Source organism: Phalacrocorax carbo, chromosome 1, assembly GCF_963921805.1.
Source record: "Phalacrocorax carbo chromosome 1, bPhaCar2.1, whole genome shotgun sequence".
In the NCBI taxonomy this organism is placed as follows: Eukaryota; Metazoa; Chordata; class Aves; order Suliformes; family Phalacrocoracidae; genus Phalacrocorax; species Phalacrocorax carbo.
In genome coordinates this window covers 214,387,459-214,405,927 of record NC_087513.1, presented here as the reverse complement: position 1 = coordinate 214,405,927, position 18,469 = coordinate 214,387,459, and the positions used below count along the sequence as shown (strand labels likewise).

Sequence of the window (18,469 nt, the reverse complement as noted above, 5' to 3'; positions counted from 1 at the left end):
GGAACGAAGAAGTAAAAATTTAAAGATCGGGGGGGATGTGTCACAGAAATAGCGATAATCGCACATGTAGCCTCAGGACACCCTTCTAAGATCATCATGTTGGGGTTTCCCTCCTATGGAGATGGAAGAAAATGAGGCATTGGGAATAGAGAACTGGGGCTGGGCTGTATTTTGCAGCCAGGACATTTTGGCCAGGACTGCTGCAGAGGCTCATCTCCTTTGCCATGGGTCTGCCTTCCCGCACGCAGCTGAGTGGGTCCTTCCTTTTCTCCATTTCAAAGGGGCAACCGCAAACCTGCCGCGCACACGTGAGAGTCGATGAGAGCGCTGCTGAACACCATTGCTGGTTTGGACCCACGATGGACAGGCAGCAAGGTTTGAGAGGGCAACCCATGCCTGGGCCAACTTCAATATGGGTTCCTAAGTGGAGATGTGTTGAGAGCTCAGTTTCATAGACACGTTTGTTAAAGGCTGAAATCTTCAGAATTATTTACCTGACTCTCCAAAACTGATTCGGCTATTAAAAAACCAACAAAACAAAACCAACCCAGTAATTATTTATGTTTGGTTAGGAATTCACCTTTTGGGAAAGCCCACTAGGGCTCTGAAGAGCCTTCAAATGAGTTACACTTTACTGAAATCAACATCAACCATTTCTTAAAGCCTTGAGCTCATTCATTGTCCAACATCTCCCACCCACAGCAACTGCTGGGTAATTCAGCCAAGCTCATCTGAAGGGAAGAGGCCTCCAAGACAGAAAGTCCTCACAGAAATCATGGAAAATGGTAGCTAGTCAGAGATAGATGGTGCATCCTCCTTGGGGCAGGAGGTAGAGCCACAAAACACCAACCCGGTAGCCTTTCTAGGGGCACTTTAGGGGGTACATTGCCTGAATCATAAGTTTGCCTGGTACCCTGTGTTGTGAAGCATCAGAGGAAGAGGAGGTGGCGGCAGCCCAGTTAGATTTCCTTTCTCTGATGGGACAAGGACAGCCAACGTGGTATGCTACCACATCACGGCAAAGAGCACCGCCCACAAGCCCAGCCAGCAGGGCTGCAATGTTCCTCTTGCTCAACTACAGGGCCCCTCATCTTCACAAAAAAAACAGAGAAACAGGTCTTTCCTCTGGCTTTCCTGGACAAGAGCTCTTGAAAGCCATCTTCAGCTAGAGCATCTGTTCTGGGCAGAGGAGATTTTATGAAGTAACATCAATTGCCTTATTCTAGTTGGTTACGTGAAGTCCCTGTGCAAGGTGTTCCCTTTTCTTCCAGCGCCCTCTCTCAAATCTGGCTCAGCACCCAGCTGACTCGCACGAGCTTGGCAGAGCGTCTCACTGCTCCTCACCCCCTCGTTCCCCGGAGGCTGACCTCAGAACGTCCTCTCAGCACTGGGTTGGGTTTATTGGACTTCAGAGTAAAACATCCGAGTCAGATGTTTTACAAGCAGGAGATGAACTGCAGGAGGCTTGTGGCAGCACACGTGTCCTCCCCGTATCACGATGTTCCTGCTCCCCGCTGTGATGAGGCACTTGAGCAAACAAGTACGTAGGATGAAACTCCTGCTCTTGTCACCAGCCTCATCCTACTGATCTCACAAGAAAGAAGGTGGTTGTAGGTACCTATCCCAAAGCCTCCCCTGATTTCCTCCTCCGTACAAGAAGCCTCAGACACCAAGATCTGCCTGAGGAGAAAACAAGCATCCAGGAGGCAACAATTTCCCCTTGCCAGCCACTTCTTCCTCTTCCTCCTCAAGCCATAGTCTAGAACCCGCTTCCACACTGATGTTTGTCAGAGCATTAACGACATGTGAGTGGTAAAAAATCACACTTGCTGCAACAGCTTTTAGCATAGTCACTTTGCTCGATCAAATCAGAGCTGATTAATCTAAGATAGATGAGAGAAACACAACCTCTCCTTTAAGCACCCCCACTCGGTTCTACTGTCACTGCAAGGGTCATTGAAACGGCAAGTGAAGGAGAACCAAGTAATTCAGTCAGGTTTTATTTAAGACTTCAATTTTATTTAAAAAATGGCCGAGCTGACCTCACATGTTAAACAAACCCAGCACTACAGGAGAGTTACGCCAAGGCAGCATGAAGAGAAACACACGATCTAGCTGATTTCAAAACAGCAACAGCCCCTGTATTTCCAGGACGAAGAGGACACAAAGACATTTGCTGGCAGGCGAAAGCGGCAGTCGGAAACCTGCAGGTGCAGAGCGACAAAATCTTCTTTACGAACAGAAGACCAAAGCCTGGTGGCTGCTGACACGATCCCAAAGCAGTGCTGATCCATGCAAAGATGCTGTACCGATGCTGCAAGGCAAGGGGGAATGAGCTGCTGCCAATCCACAGAAGCCTGTGTTAAATTGGCTTCTGCCATCTCACATACCCACAAAATCTGGCCTCTCCCTTCAGTTCCTTGGCACATCAAGGCCGTCTCCTCCGTTCTAGCTCCCGCTTTGCCTTTTCAGCTGAATTTTGTGATTTTTTCGCGAACCTCCTGGATTAGCTCCAGCTCTCTTAGCACAGGCTGACTCAAAGCCATATTGCTGCTCCAGTCACCGCTACCAGCACCTCTTCCTTTCCCAGGCTCCTTTCTGCTCTCCTCCTTCACACACGTTGCTGCCTTGAGATGCAGCAGGCTGCTGTGGCACCCCCTGAATATCCTCAGCAACTGCGCAGTCGGGGTTTTAGCCTTTGCTTCATCCCACTGCCGCACCCTTTGGACCAACTCCATCTCCTGTAGTTCTTCCCACCACTTCTCTGCAGGCATCCATTCTGGCAACAAGTCTCTGTCCAGCTCCCACCTTTATTGCTGGTTTGTTACTGTTGGCTCTTCCCTGTCAAAAGTTCGCAGCTGCTTCTCTAAGATCCCATCTTTGACATTCTGAGCTGTCATTGGCAACAAACGATGAGATCCTAGAGCGTTCATTATCCATACGCTTGATGCAGTTGAGCTCGTGACCCCAAAATACATCCACAGGCTCTCTGTTGCTGCTGAAATAAGAAGCCATTAAAAAGTCTTGTTATTTTATGTTGGGAAGATGAATGGAGAATCAGACTTCACCTTTAACAATTTTAACATTGAAGATGTCATCATCCACTGTACAAATGGATTACGTAAGCTCTTAATTAGGAATGAGGCTCAAACGAATACTGTTCTTGGAATTTGGTCTGGACCATTTTACTGTCTGATGAGGATGGCAGGCTTTAAGGAAGCAAGCACTGACTGACAGGCCATTGCAGCCCGCTCTTGCACCGTACTTTGCTGCAAATGTGCCCTACTTACACCAACCTGCGGCATTTTGAGAGACAGATGGATTAGGGTACTGACAGAGATCTCGGCTAAGAAGCGACAGCTTTTTCCACACCTCACATTTCTGACCAGGAAACATTTTTGGCACTTTCTCAAAACCAGGCCCCTGAAAAGAGGCATCAAGTTGGAAACAAAACATTTTGCAAAACAGCGGCTTTTGTATCGATGTGGTGTTTACCCCCCAAGCCTCTTCTCAAGCCCTAACCAGATTGTTTAAGTCAAGTAAGCGTCTCCATGGAAACCTCCTTTCTCAAGGAGCCTCCTTGCTGGAGGAAACCAGGCACCCCTTTTGTATAGAAGGGGAACGCAGTTTGGCAGGAGCATAACGCCTGCCTAGAGGGAAGCCTGTAACGATGCATCACGTCCTTCAAAAACACGTCCGTTCAATTAAGACATTTTAGGGCTGGCTAAAGGTGTGCTATTGTGGCTGTAACTAAACCAAGCTCTGCCGTCCCCTCCCGCCCTGCCCTGGCTCTGTACCCTCAGCATCACACGCCTTCTTCGACACGCACGAGGTCTGTGCACCCCTCTCACGCACAAAACCTCGGCCCTGGTGAACCCCAAATCAGTTGTTTGTCGAAAGAAAACCTAGAGCTAAAATTATACAACTCAATGCCTGTTCTTGAAATGTAGGAAGCGTCTTGTCAAAGCTACCAGTAGCTTCTTAACTTTAAGACAATATTCCATGTTTTGGAAAAGAAGACATGAGTTTTAGCCCCTCCCTCCACCAAGTTCTTTGTAAGCTGTAGCATGTTATAGCATTTCCGATATAGGATCCTTTGAGAACCCTCAAAAAGGAAGCCAATTTTCAGAAAGAACACTCAAAATTTTTAATATTTCATGGTCTAATATAGAAGCGAGGCTTTAATATTAATAGGCAAATAAATAATTAAGTGCTGTGATTAAAAATGGTCTCAACTCAGGCAAATCAGTTCATAGAGTATGTAAAAAAAAAAAAGCAAAGCCACTAAAGAAGTTTCCTAGTTAGAGTTGCTTTCAAATCACAGCAGAGCCAAGATGTTCTGAGGAAAATAAGCCCCATAGGTTAATTTTCAAGTCAGAGTTGCTATTTAAGAGCCCTCTGTAGACAGAAAGGTGTCATGAAGAGCTATGTCAAAGCTAACGAAGGTGCTGACGCCGGGCGATGCACAGATGAAGAGAGAGCGGGGGAAAGGATGTATTTCAGAACAACAAAAATAATCCCATTTTCCTAAGCTTAAAGTAGTTACAAATTTTTTAAGATTTTCTGAGAACATAAAAACATGACGTGCCTGGTAACCTGAAACTAGGTCCAGGCACGCTGTAGCCGTCGCCTCCTTTTCCCGCCCGTCATGGGTGGGGAAGAAAAAGCCTGGGACAAGATGGCACACGTCTATGGTCACAGTCTCGCAGCTTCCCAGTGGAGATTGAAAGGCTTTTGGCAAAACCCCTCTCAAGCAGCTAACAGAAAGCAGTCAGGACAGATTCAAAGTGGAAGTCATTGAGACAGAAGTACATCACTAGCATGAGAACAGGGATAAACAGTCATTCGTGCCGATTCCTTCCCCTGATGCAATAGAGAATCCTGAAAAGTGACTTAAACATATACAAATAACCTTTACTACCTCCTTTAGGGAAATGTAGCAGAAATCCTGCTGCAGAAAGATAAGCTCATGTGCGTGCTCACAGATGGGGTATACCTGCATTAAGGTTCTCATCTCAACAGCATGCCAAGGATGGAGCAGGGAAGGGAGTTAAAGAGAAGTCAGAGACATTAAACAAACACGTTTGAGGATTGGATTTAATCCTGTGCTGCGAAAAAAAGCCAACTGCCAAATCTGTAAGTCTGTATGAGACTTTAGATCAAGTGAGATCTAGCCCCTAATTCCTTTCTTCCCACATATGGCATCGTGAGACTCCCAGAGGAAATATAAGCAATCTCCTTATCAAAGGGAATTATTCAGGTGTAGGGGCCTTCCATTTCACAATCTCCACCTAAGCTCCAAGCAGAGGAGCTCATCAATAGATCATATCCATCTCCAGGCTGGCAGCTTTACTGTTTTGCCCAAGGAATTAATCCTTGGATACAAGCTTTGCAAAGGGAAACTCTTAATATTAGGGGGAGATGAAAGATATGTACACAAAGGGAGAGAGGCTGCAGATTTTGGCAATGGACTTCAGCCCTGTGTCAAGCAGTGACCACCCTGGAGCACAAAGGATGGGAGAAGGCACCACAGAAGCAAAAGACCTCACAAACTCTATCTACACCTGGTGAAACTAGTGACTACTAAGAGCCGTCGTGTATTGTGGAGCAGACAGGAAAATATATTTGAATTAAATCCCAGCTGCAGGGATGAAAGGGCTGAGCCAGCGGCAGGTCTCAGCAAGAAGCAGGAATGAGGTTCTGTGCCACGCAGGTGCTTTGGAGAGAGATGAGAGGTTGATCCAGAATGGGTTTAAACTCACCCTGTAACTGACCAAAGCAGTACAGAGAAAGCAGCTCCCCCAGTTATAACACAGATCTTTTATCGGTTTTCTTTATGTGTAAATTTACACCCTTGAGAGCCACTTGCTGTCCCAAAGGACTACGGAAGAAGAGGTGAGAGACAAGGTTATATCACTTTATCCAACACGCTCAGGCACCCGGTGACGATATGAACAATAACCCCATCCGACAGACTTGTCCGGTGACAGTGAATTCTCCAATCCTCCCTCAGCCCCAAGTTAAGAAACGGAGCAGTCATTTTATTTAAAAAAAAAAAAAAAATTGTTACACAGTTGAACATAAGCCCAGTGTTTACAACCAATCCCTCTAGTAGTTCCAGGTTTCTTGTTGTTTTAGACTATTCGCAACCAAAGGAATCAGTAGCATAAAGAAACCACTATCATTTCAGAAAATTAGCGTCCCCACGTCTCCAAGAAAGCAGCATCCACAATCAGTTTGTCTCCCGTTGGACTTGCTCTACGAAACAAGAGTTTTCAACATCATTTTGCAGGCAAATCTTATCTTTATAACAGTAATTGCTCTGTTTGCTTTATCATACAGGGCAAGGGTCTCTAAGAAACCTCACAGAGCTGATAAAATAACCCTAAAAGAGCTGTCAATTTTTCCTGTGATTTATCTTCTAGAACATCAGCAATGTCTGAGATTTGTTTAACTAGTTGAGGTGAAACTAAAGGGGGAGAGGGGAGCCCCGATTCACACAATGTGGCAACAAGATTATCCGTGAGTTAAGGTCTCCAACAGCTGCAGGAAGCACACAGAGGCTTTCTCCATGCTCCCTCGAAGCATCCAGCAGTGCTGCAAGAGGGATGCGTATTCACGCCTTCATTCCCCTTTCAGTTGTTACAACCGTTGACACTTCTGGTGCCTGCTCCCTTCGCTCCTCAAGTCATCCAAAGCACAGAGCGGCCCCAGCGGTGTCACAGCAGCTTGCCAGAAGCAGGAGGAGTCCAGCCAGCAAAAGATTTAATTTATTAAGATAAACTTGGATAAGAGTCTAAGGCTCCACATTCTTTTTAAAAATAAACACACTAAGAAACATGAAAACAAACTGGCTTCGGTACATGTAAGTCAGGTTCAGACGTTCTCAGAAAGATCTTCTCAACCATACAAACTACTCTTCCCCTCTCGCCCCCATCACGAGGATGGAAAGAGAGTTCACTATGTAGGATCAGCGATGTGCCTGTTGCGTGCCCTTCCACGTTCAGCTGAAAGATACCTCTGCCACGCTTCAGGGCAGGTCGAAGTTTTAAGAACACCGCTGTGAAGGAGGAGCAGAAGGGGAGAGGGGCAGGTAATTCAGTCTCTGAAATGAACATCTAAAAGTCTTGACATGATGACTGTATTGACTCCACCACTTCAATGGTTGTTCTTGGCTGCCTCTTTAGCTGCAATAATCAGAGGAGTGAGACTAGATAGAGGCTTTGCAATTTTCAGGAACTGGTGCTAGGAAGAAGAAAAAAGAAGAGGGTTAAATTTTTTAGAACATGGCCCAGAAGTCTGTGGCTACTCAAAATATTGGCACCTAGGCCCATATGAAGTCTAACATCCTACACTAATCTCTGAACAGGTGAAAGCACCACAAACCTCTGGGGCTTGCCCGAAGTGATGAACAGATTTGCACCCAACACATGCTGAAGTCTCCAGTGTTTGTACATGTTCAAGACCAAGCAAAACTCAGTGAATTCCTCCAGGGAATTATAAAGTCTTGCAAAATCTATTGTGAAATTCTGTGTGGAAGGAAGGTGTATTAAAAACAACCTGTGCAGTTCAAACACAAGGCACAGGGCTTCCTGCAGGGATCACCTCTCGTTTCTCTCTCCCCTGTTGTCACAGGTCTGGTGAAAGCATTGCCTTGGCCTTCTGCGGATATCAGAAATTTGCAAAGCAGCTGGAATTTAGGAGAGCAGCACAGAGCTTGCAACACAGAACTATTCAGTCTCCTACACAAGGTGCTCTGTTAAGTAAAACAATATTGATTATCAAAACAGCTCTCAGATGAGAGGGAAGGCATGTAGGGCAAGTTCACAAGCTGTTCAGAAAACAAAAAGCCATTATATCCCACAGGACTTCTGAGCATCCAAAGGGATCAGTCACCCAAGGCAACATGCTTCAGAGACGGGGGGGAAATAAAAAAAAATATCAGAGGCTAAAAGGTAGTTAAAAACAGGCAGAAATGTTACAGTCAAAATGTTGTCCTGCTCCAAGGAACAGAACATTACTGCTGTCTGATATTTTGGGGCTGGAAGGGCTGGAAGAAAAAGTGATCTTTCAACTACTGCCATTCTGCCAGCGATTAATGCTTCATTACTGCCTCAGAAGGCAGCAACAGATCCAAAACTGAATCCACTAGACAAACTAGTGGAAAGAAAGGAAACCATAAAAGGAAACTGTCTCACAGTTGAGGTCTAAGTCCCCCTGATCACAGATTTATTTTATAAAGAGCTACATTTTCTACCCCCATGGCAAATTTGACAGAAGGAACACACGAACCACTCCCCTCATCTATGTTGGTGAAAAGCCTGGCAGCTTGGCCCTCGCCTTTCCCCAGGAGTTCACATTAAGACACCAGGCTTTAAGTGGAATAACTGATGATAGGGTGGTGAGACGCTGGCCCAGGTTGCCCAGAGAGGTGGTCGATGCCCCATCCCTGGAAGTGTTCAAGGCCAGGTTGGACGGGGCTCTGAGCAACCTGATCTAGTGGAAGGTGTCCCTGCCCGTGGCAGGGGGGTTGGACCAGAGAACATTTAAAGGATCCTTCCAACCTAAACCATTCTATGGTTAAGATATCTCACAAGCTTTGTTCCATCACCTCTGTAAGGAGTAGTATCTGGCAAAATGTGGTCATGCCAAACTGCTCCAGTCAATGCAAGCCATACATGTTCCAGAGAGTTTTGTGATCCCTCCACCAGAAGGGAGACAACCAGAACATCGATAGCTAGGAGCTCTCCTGCCGTCCAAATCGAACAAGCAAGGCCAGACCATGACAACACATGCGATGTGAGGGCCAGCTCTGTGAAGGGGTCACGGGAATGAAGGGGGTCAGCATTTGGCAGGCCTGGGGCACAGCTATTGAGGTTGGTTACAGAACACGCTGCACAGCTGCTGCCAGTAACAAGTACAGCATAAAAAGGGAGTAGTCTGTTAACACTTTATTATAGATTTAGGTTTTGGGGTTCTGGCAGGTTACCTTAGCTGTGTTTGTGCCTTCAGCCAATGAAGTATTTAGGAACCCAAACCAGATCTCTGAGCCACACTCTAAGCCTGGCCTTACTCGGGATTGCATTATATTGATTCAGCCCTGTTCCCCATCACCTACCTGTAGCAGCTCTTTCGCAGAACCTCTCTTTTCCACATCCATTTCAAGACAGCGATTTAAGAAGTCTCGGAATAGCATTGAAAGCTTTTCTGGATTCTGCAGTTCTGGAGTCCCGTTAGTAGCAATGAGATACAGGGCCTAAAGCAAAAACAAGCACCAAAGATACAGGATGTTATGACGGTTGGATTCTATCTCTGGATTACAGACACACTCATTTCTCCTCTCCCTCCCCCCAGTTAAATGGGGAAAATAAAACCCCACCATATCAGGCTGACTAATCAATGCTTAAGTTTCTGCAAACAGAACAGCTGCCAGCCCTATTTTTATGTGGATGGGATCCAATCCTTTATTGTTTTACCCTCGTAATCTGGGTTTGGATCCTGCAGCCCTCTCAAGGGATTAGGAGGACAAAAACAACATTCCAGACCATGTTTACATAGGGAAGTTAACTGGCATGACTCTACCAGTGCTAGACTCCTGCAATAACTATAACCTCATGGGGAGGTACCCCTGAATAAATAGATTTTGTTCTGTCGGTACTTTGCCTGAGTGAAAGAGGCCTAGAAAGTCAACACTATAAAGATGCAGTTGGCTCCTTACAAAAGATGTCCAGCAGACCCTCAAGCAGCTTTTAACATCCTGCAGAAACAAGCAGTTTTGCTACTGCTTGGGAATGAAGCATTCACAAAAAATCCCCTCTGAGAATCAATGGAATTCATCCATGTCAAGATTTCATGCGAGAAACTTCCTGGATAGATTTTCAAAGGAAACGGAAATCTGTCAGAGACTTGTTAATATGCAGGCCCTTTGAGCACATCACTCAGCACATCCCATGGGAGCAGTCTGATAGCCTGGGAATTGGCACAGGTTGAGTTAAACGAGGCCAAAGTATTGTTGCTTAACCACCCTCGTTCAACTCAACACCCAGTTTCTTTCCTTTCACTCTCCTTTGCTGCTGCTCTTTTCTCCCAAAAATCGCTTCCAGCGCAAGAGACAGAGACAAAGTTAAACAGAGTTTTTCTAGATCCCCTCATCCTGTGTAGCTGAGGGAGAAGCCATAAACCTGGCTTATATTAAGAGCAATTACATCCCTACAAACTGAGAGCAGCTCCCCTTTCATTAAAAACTCAACAAGGGAAAGACATCAGGAAGCTTAAGCCCTGTTTAAAGATTTCTTAAGCTTGTAACTTTATTTGGAGCACGCAAGGAGGAACAATATGCCAGCAGGAGAAAGCTCCGCTTATAGAATAGTAACATATCGTATTTTTGAAGATAAAGGACAACCCTTCCCCACTCACAGGGCACAAGGATTCAAGAAGTTTGCTGCTTTGGCGCCATCAGGTACTCTTTCCATACCATCTCCATCTATCAGCACCTCCAGAAAGTGGGAAATTATGAGTGTGCATGACCTAACGCATCAGATCTGACCAGAGGGTCTGCAAGGGGAAGAACCCACACCTCTGCTACCCAGACCAAACTATGGCTTTTAACTGAAACCATCTCAATCTTCTCACTGCAACATCTAAGGAGATACGGGGCTGCAGGTGGTGAAACTGCACCGGAGGATTCGCCTGCCGCCTTTAGAGCCCAGTTTCATCAGCAGGCTTAGTGAAGACCTGAAGGCAAAAGAGACTCGCTTACTCTCAGGGGGTTCTCATTGAGGTAGGGGGGCTCTCCTTCGATCATCTCGATGGCCATTATCCCCAGCGACCAGATGTCCACTTTGGGCCCGTACGCTTTCCGCGTCACCACTTCAGGTGCCATCCAGTATGGGGTCCCCACCATGGTGCTGCGTTTGCTCTGCTCAGGAGTGATCTGGGCACAGAAGCCGAAGTCAGCTGGAAAATTAGAGAGGGGCAGGGAAGGAACAGACATAAAAATCAGCAAGTTTCTCCGAGAATAACGCTTACTGATGCCAGAGCTGTAGTACACGTTACCCGGCTACGCTGCCTGGTCCGTTGCTGCTGCAACTGTGAAAGGAGGGGTGGTTTTGTGGCTAATACAGAAGATGGTGTTGAGAGCTAGGTTTCTAAATCTGACTCACTGAGGCCATGAGGATTACAGAGCTGCTGACTTGTGTATGTGAGCGATGGGAACCAGTAAATAACCGTATATGGATGTTGCGACACTTGACTGTGTGCGCAGCATTATGGACCTGTAATACGCTATGTCGTAGATGGTCTAAAGCCTGCTCCTGGGTATGTGAAAATAGAAATTAATGCACAGACTGATCTAGATACGCCCCCAACCCACCTACTGTGCTGTCTGGTGATATTTTCAGTCCCAGAGATATTACTTCCCCAGTAGATATATCATCCCTCAGACAGGATTTGTTTACAGAGCAGTGTTCAGAATAAATTTAAAGTACCTAAATTTATACTGATTATTTTCTTCAAATAGATAGAAAGATGGAAAGCCTTCACATAAAGATTGCTGGGTCCTATGTCTGATTTTATTTGACTTACCAAAAAACCCCCTACTTCTGTTCTTGTGAGCCCAGCAGAATCAACACAGCAAGAAGCACTGCCCATCCTGACCCCCTGTGGCACCGTGGGTCTAATTTTAGGCAGGATGATGAAAACAAAACTGGTCCCTAGCTGAGTTTTCATCAAGGGTAACGACCAGGAAAGGTACATATGGTTCATAAACAGAGCAAATTTCCAGCAGAGCCAATAAGCAGCTCAGGTCCAGAAGGTTACTGCATCATATCCACAGGGACTTCTCTAACTTTAAACTACAGCCCGGTACCTGCATACTGTGCTGAAAGAAGTTCTTCCATAAGAACAGAGCACTTTGGCCCTGATCAGCTATTCATCACTAACTCTCCAGAGATCTGACTGTACCAAAGTACAGCTTTAGTCTAAAAAGCAATTATATACAAAAAAACCCCACTTTCTTACTCAGCATATCTGCACTGTGTGAATTTTGAGTCATATCTGCTGTCACCGCTGACAAAAATAGATTTATTTATGCGTGTTGGGTGCTAGCCAACAGAACTGGGAGGGAGGGAAAGGAAGCACAATTCTGTTAAAGCTATAGGTAGAAGATAATAATTCACTAGTTTCTAGGCTTATCTCTGCATGGGCAATGACAAGCACAACAGCTACCTTAGCACCCGAGGGCAGAACAGCCTCAAGGTCTTCTTTACAGGTGATAACACAAGGAGGAAACAACATTTAGAGTCCAGTCTGGGTTGGTGTTGTAAGATTAAATGTTTTCTAGTTACACAGTTTTCAATCTCCCTCCACCACCCCTGCCCCTCAAGTACCTGCAGTGTTTTCCAGGCTGAAGAGATCGCTCACAAATAAAGGCTTCTGGCCCTACACCTTCAAACCCAGCTTTCTAGACTGCAGTAGCATTAAAATACTGTTATTTTACTCCACAAAAACAGATGGCCCGAAGCTAAACGAACCCCAAACCCTACTTCGAGTCTGTTATCAGTTCACAGGGATTCATGCTTGCCAATCTCCATTAATACCAAAGCCACAAAAATACCTACAAGACTATTTCTACAGCCTCTTCATCGCCACAGCATCAAGCATCTCAAACACCCCTCTCCCCAACTGGGCTGGCCCACAGCAGGTAACAGGCCTGGGCTGATAACTCATCACCAGCAATGCTCCCCACATACTTAGTTTGACAGAGCCATCCATTCCCAGCAGGATGTTGTCACTCTTGATGTCTCTGTGAATAACTTGGTTTGAATGGAGGAATTCCAGAGCTTGGAGACACTGAAAAAGAATAAAATAATTGAGGTATTCTCACTGTGCATGAAATTGTTCACCAGTCACAATTAGCCAACTAACAGACTCCAACAACGTGCATTTTCAGTAGCAAGGGCTTAGTATATTAGAGTCTTTCATAAATCTATGTGCAGGGCTACAGAGAGATATCCCACTGAGATCAGCAGGTCCTAGGCGGACAGGTTAGTCCCAAAAGACCTGGAGAACAGGGATAACCAAGGGGATTCCAACCCCATTTTGCACTCCAGTCCTCCCCTCTAGGGTGAAACATATTAGGCTTGCATTAGGATTGTACACTGCAACCTCCCAGGTGAAATCCATCCTTTGAAAGAATGAGTGTTGCATTACAGAAGGTGGAGACAGCTATTCCTATGGAGCCAGGGACAGGTCGTGGGAAGCCTGCGTCCCCTTCCCAATCGCAGCTCCCTCCGAGCGCGAGTGCCGCTTTACCTCTCGGCACACAGCTGCAATTTGCCCTTCATCCATGCAGGTCTCTGTCACAACGTCTGTTAGGGAGCCTCCTGCCAAGTACTCCATGACCACCCAAAGCTCTTCTCCTACAAGGTAACTGAAGAACCAAAATCAGATTTTAAGATCAGCAAGTATGAGCGTGCTACCATTTACCTAGCCAGAACGCACTGGGTTTTAAAGCTGTCTTAGAAACCATGAGGCTTGGGCAGTGTATTTAACAGTACTGGGGCACCAGGCACTCATGGTACTTTCTGCACTTGGGAGGATCCGATCACAGCCTGAATGAGCAGAGGGAAGGGTGAGTGCAGAAAGCTGAGGAGAGAGGTAATGGGAGAACAAGCTGCAAGTTTCTTGGCCGTAAAAGCAAGGCTGAATTTTTCTGCCATGACAAGGGCCCCAACTAAGCGGGAGACCTGACCTTATAACTCCTGCTGCCGCTGGGAGAGAAGGGGAAGAGCTACTAGCCAAGGATGGGGTCCAAGCATGAGGCCCAGCCATCTGGCACATAGCACGGCTTTTGAGGGGCTTTTGCAGCAGAAGAGGTGGCTGGGGGCTGCTTCGTTACTACTGCCATCCTGCTGATGTAAGCAACTGCCTCCTTCACCTAGGCCCAGGGACAATCCTGAGTGACAGAATGGATCGCTGTTCGTGAGCAACAGAGAAAGAACACTCTTTTTAAAGCATCATGCATTTGAAAATCACCTCAATCTTTTTCATGGTACAAAACCAGCTTGGGATTTTGTATGAAAAATTCAGAACGGTTCATAAGGGCAAATGAGAACATCTTGATGGATACAACAGCAATTCTAAAGATTTAAAATAAAAAAGGAAAGCCCAAAAGGGCAGGTCTTGTCCAAAAAGGCCTGTAGGAGGATGGGGAGGCGTCAGTTGAGGTGAGGGCAAGTTTTCTCAGCCATTTGCAATATTATTCTCTGCTGGGAGTGTGTGTGCTTACATCTAAAAGCAGAAGACCTGGGATGAAGACTTCAGCATTCACTCATTTTAAAAAAACCCAAACCACCAACCACTTCTGCCTTTTTGGGCCCATCTGGAAAAACATCAACACGATCGTCCATGACAGATATATCAGGATGACACATTCCTGAAGGAAGGAATCACTGGCTTGAAAACCCACCTTCTCAGCCTGTCCTCCCATATTTAAAGTGTGTAGGATGTCAAACATTGGCACAGGCTGCCCAGGGAGGTGGTTGAGTCTCCATCCCTGGAGGTATTTAAAAGAAGGATAGACGTGGTGTTTGAGGATATGGTTTAGTGGTGGACTTGGCAGTGATAGGTTAGCGGTTGGACTCAATGATCTTAAGGGTCTTTTCCAACCTTAACGATTCTATTCTATTCTATGATAGATGAGTCAAGAGAGAGAGCCGAGAATCTAATTAAAAGCTTCTGCTGGCATTAGAGTTGATCAAGCAGATGTTTGGTTTGCTCTGAAACACTGATCCTACTGAAGAGCGAATAGTGAATTTGCTAGGAGCCAAAGGCAAAAAAGCAGGGCAGGATCTAGCGAACAATTAGCTAGAAAGCAACAGTGATGGAGAAAGAAGTTAAGCCCAGCTTGGCATGGGAAGTAGACAGAAATGAGTGAGACATCACAGGAGTGGGCAGGAGGTAGGCTTTGACCCCAAAAGGACACACTACCAACACCTTAGCTGATGAAAAAACTCCCCCACAATAAGAATTGTGATCTGAGCTGTGTGACAGAAGTGTTGCAGTTATGGAGAGCTTTTAATATCAGAGCCAAAGATGGTATCTTTGTTTGGTGTTGCTGAAGACTACGCAGGGAGGCAAAGCCTGGAGTTTCTTTCAGGAGCCCAACAACACGGGGCTATGCTCCTGGGGCAGACAGGTCTCCAACTCTACTATGCAAGAGAAGCTGATGCACTTCTTCTGATGTGCACTTCTTCTACTGATGCAGTTTTTTCCCAGCAGCACAGACCCCAGCAAAACCAGTATCACCCACACAGCAGCCCCTCAGAGTGACAGAGGAGCAGCAGAATTGCTTTTAGAAGCGCTCCTGCCAACTATGCAGGTCACCTACCTTCTAACAGGCCCTGAAAGCCACCCCATCCACACCCTTCCTTCCTGCCCCTATGCTGTTGCTTCTTTTTCATCACTCTTGCGAAAGCAGGCTCTTTCCAGATTTTTCTCAGCATCCTCTCAACAAATCAGTGTCACCCTGGACATCACAGTGCTTCCCTTCATTGCCACTTACACCCTCTGCAGCCCAAACCCACTTGACTGTAATGATGTGGGCAGAATGGGCTCCACCACTCCTGCATGACAATCTCAGGTTACACATGCTGGGAGCAAGCTGGTATCTCTCCACGGCCAAAGGGGATGGAGCAAGCCAAGAACATCACACTGTGAACCCAAGTTGTGCCATGAGCAGCCAAAGGCATGTGCCAAGACCCGGACACCTCCGTAATTGATAGATCTGACATAACACACAGGAAGGTGGAATTAACGGTGGCTTCCCACCAGCTGCCGCAAGCAAATGTCATTTCGGAAGACTGGGTGATGCTGTCTCGGGGATCTTTTCACTCTCTTGCTGCAGCAGAGGCCAGTTTCAGTCACTGAGCTGCCTGCTGTAGGCATGCCTCAAAACCACTCTCTCAGCAGTTCCAGGGATGCCACAGGAAGTCCATACACCTACGTGCTGCTTGCCATGTGATGTCAGTCATAGCATGGTATTGCACCTCATCATCCACAGTCACCTTCCAAAACAAGGCTGGCAGTAAAAACAAGCTGATGAAAGTCTTTAAGGAAGAAGGACGTGGTCTACAGCTTTCTCTTCCCCCACTGCAAGAGCAGGTAATGTCTGCTCCTGTAAGGTGTTCCTCAGCTTCCACTTGGATACCTTAGGAAGGTGCCCACTAAGCCCTTCCTATCACAAACACATATCAGTCAGTCACAGCCCTTTTTTGTTGATAAACTTTATAAAATTGGGTTTTCCCAGAAAAGCAAGGTCATGTTACAGATTTCTGCACAAGTAACATGCCTCCAACATGCGAACATGAAGTTAGCCCAGAAAGAAATCAGTGTTTTCTTGTAGCATGACCGTCATACATCTTCAGCGTTATTCATTGACCTTCCAGCCCTAGTGGAGTTTGGGGTTGGGGTGAGGGTACTAGTGGCTACCACTTAAAATGAGGATTTGTGGGGTTTATTAGGTTAAGGAGAGTTCTTCAGAAAGAAAGAAGCCAAAGGGCAGGAGTCTGCTCTGGGCATTGGGCATCTGATGACTGTGTTTAAATGCCTGAGTTTAGAAGGAGGGCTCTGAGGGCCTTTTTCACACATAGAAAGAAACTGGCACCTCCAGCAGGTAACTGAGCACAAGTGGCTGCTTGTCTGCACAGGACAACTAGTGTCACTGTCTTCAGAGCCAGGTGCTTCTAAATTCAGCTCCCAAGTACAGCTGAATTAGGCCACGTCACTACCTCACAGGCCACAGCACACCTTCGTGCAACACTGGTTGCTTATACTGCAGCAGAAAGGCCGTATTAACCACAAGAAAGTAGGCCATGCAAGTAAGAGAGAATAAGGCACAGGAAACCCTTGTATAAGGGCAGGAGCTGAGGCAAATAGAAATGAGAGAAGTGGTTTATACCGATGAATATCTTGCAGCTCTCCCTCCCATCAGGGATTCAGGAGGGGAGAAACTGTCAGAAGGAGAACCGCAAAAAAGAAACCAGGTCCCACAGCACCAAGCGCATCCTTCCTCGTACTTCCTTCTGTGACAGCAGTGGGCTGAAGCCAGCAAGCGGCATTCAAATGTCAGCTTAATTCAGCACTCGGGAAGCAAACAGGCACGTTAGGCCAGGCAGGAGGGACGCAGCTCCCCAGCAACAGGACCCTGCAGTTGCAAAGCTGAAGTGGCATAATAGGCACAAGAACCCCCACATTCATCCCAGTGGCCGCTCTGTCCATTTGCAGTACTCAAACAAAAGCTAATCCCTCTGAAAAAGATTAGTAAGAGAAAGTGGAGGACAAAAGCAGCAGCTTTTGTTGCTGGAAGTTTGAACAAGACAGCAGGACGTGCAGCTATCCTACAGCTGGGATGTACTGGCTAGACAAGGCAAGTGCATGTACCCAGCGATGCTCTCTCTAATGGGAAGAACGTGTTGCTCAAACGCTTTTGCCAAAACAAAGCTTCTAATCAGCCACGAGGAATAAAGTTTCAGCCCAGATTCAATTCTTAACTCTTCTTTACCACTTGTTTCATTTTACGGAGGTAAAAACCTTCTGCTCTTTGTAAGAAGAGGGTGTCTGCCCAGCATTGCTCCCCTGTGCCCACACCCCTTCCACAAAATCTCAGGAGCAGACTTTCTGTCCCTTCAACAAAGCAGCTCTTTACAGCCATGCATAGGACACAGCACCATATAAATTCAGCATCGCAACTGACGCTGCAGTGTACAAGAAGTACTTTTGTTGGTTAAGACATTAAAAGCTTGTTAAAGAAACCTGTTAGAGAAACAGCTGATGAGATTTTGATATGCACGCAGAGCAAACAAGTGTGCAAATACTCTCTCAGATTTACAAAACAGATTCTAGGTCACATCCCTCCATTGCATCTATAGAAAAAACGAGCTGCCAAGATTAAAGCCTGCAGCTCACCCTATCTAAGCACCCTTTTCCCCACAGTAAGCCAAACCCGAGTTCATCAGGACCGCTGGATTCGGACGTGAGTGCAGCAGACTGAAAATCCTGCTGCAGCTCAGCTGGAACTAGCTGTATCTTTAACATAAGGTGAATGACACAGGCTTCGCACAACGCACCGATGTTATGTTGACCGTGAATGCAAGCGACCATGCCACTCCTGCTGGGCTTTCAGTACGCCCCGGATTCCAGTGCTGACAGCTTGTGACTGTTTTACTGGAATCCGAACAGGGAAAACGCAAGAATTTCTTGCACTTCCAAAGGCAGCGCATTTTCCAGTTACTCTTTCTGAAACGGTCAACTTCCAAACAGCTGATGATGGTGACATTGCTACCATCACCCTTATGCACAGCATTAACATCCTGTGGGAAAGAGGGGCTCTCATGGCCACGTTTGTTTGCAGACTTGGGCATTTTACTGCCTTGAGCTATAGTGACCAGAATTTTCACTGCTACACATGCTT

The 18,469-nt window shown here is 46.4% G+C and overlaps 1 protein-coding gene across 12 annotated transcripts in view; it reads right to left on the bottom strand.

Moving 5' to 3' along the window:
• Positions 1 to 5,896: 5,896 nt before the first annotated feature.
• The window catches only part of PAK1 (p21 (RAC1) activated kinase 1), a 74,530-nt gene continuing 61,957 nt past the window's right edge, over positions 5,897 to 18,469 (bottom strand). For all 12 annotated transcript variants that reach the window (XM_064441510.1, XM_064441515.1, XM_064441517.1 and 9 more), the window contains 5 exons: positions 13,312 to 13,429; positions 12,750 to 12,849; positions 10,760 to 10,956; positions 9,119 to 9,256; positions 5,897 to 7,245 (listed from right to left, as the gene is read on the bottom strand). In XM_064441510.1, the coding sequence (XP_064297580.1) occupies positions 7,159 to 7,245; positions 9,119 to 9,256; positions 10,760 to 10,956; positions 12,750 to 12,849; positions 13,312 to 13,429 (640 nt within the window). In that variant the 3' untranslated portion in view covers positions 5,897 to 7,158. The remainder of the gene's footprint in view (positions 7,246 to 9,118; positions 9,257 to 10,759; positions 10,957 to 12,749; positions 12,850 to 13,311; positions 13,430 to 18,469) is intronic.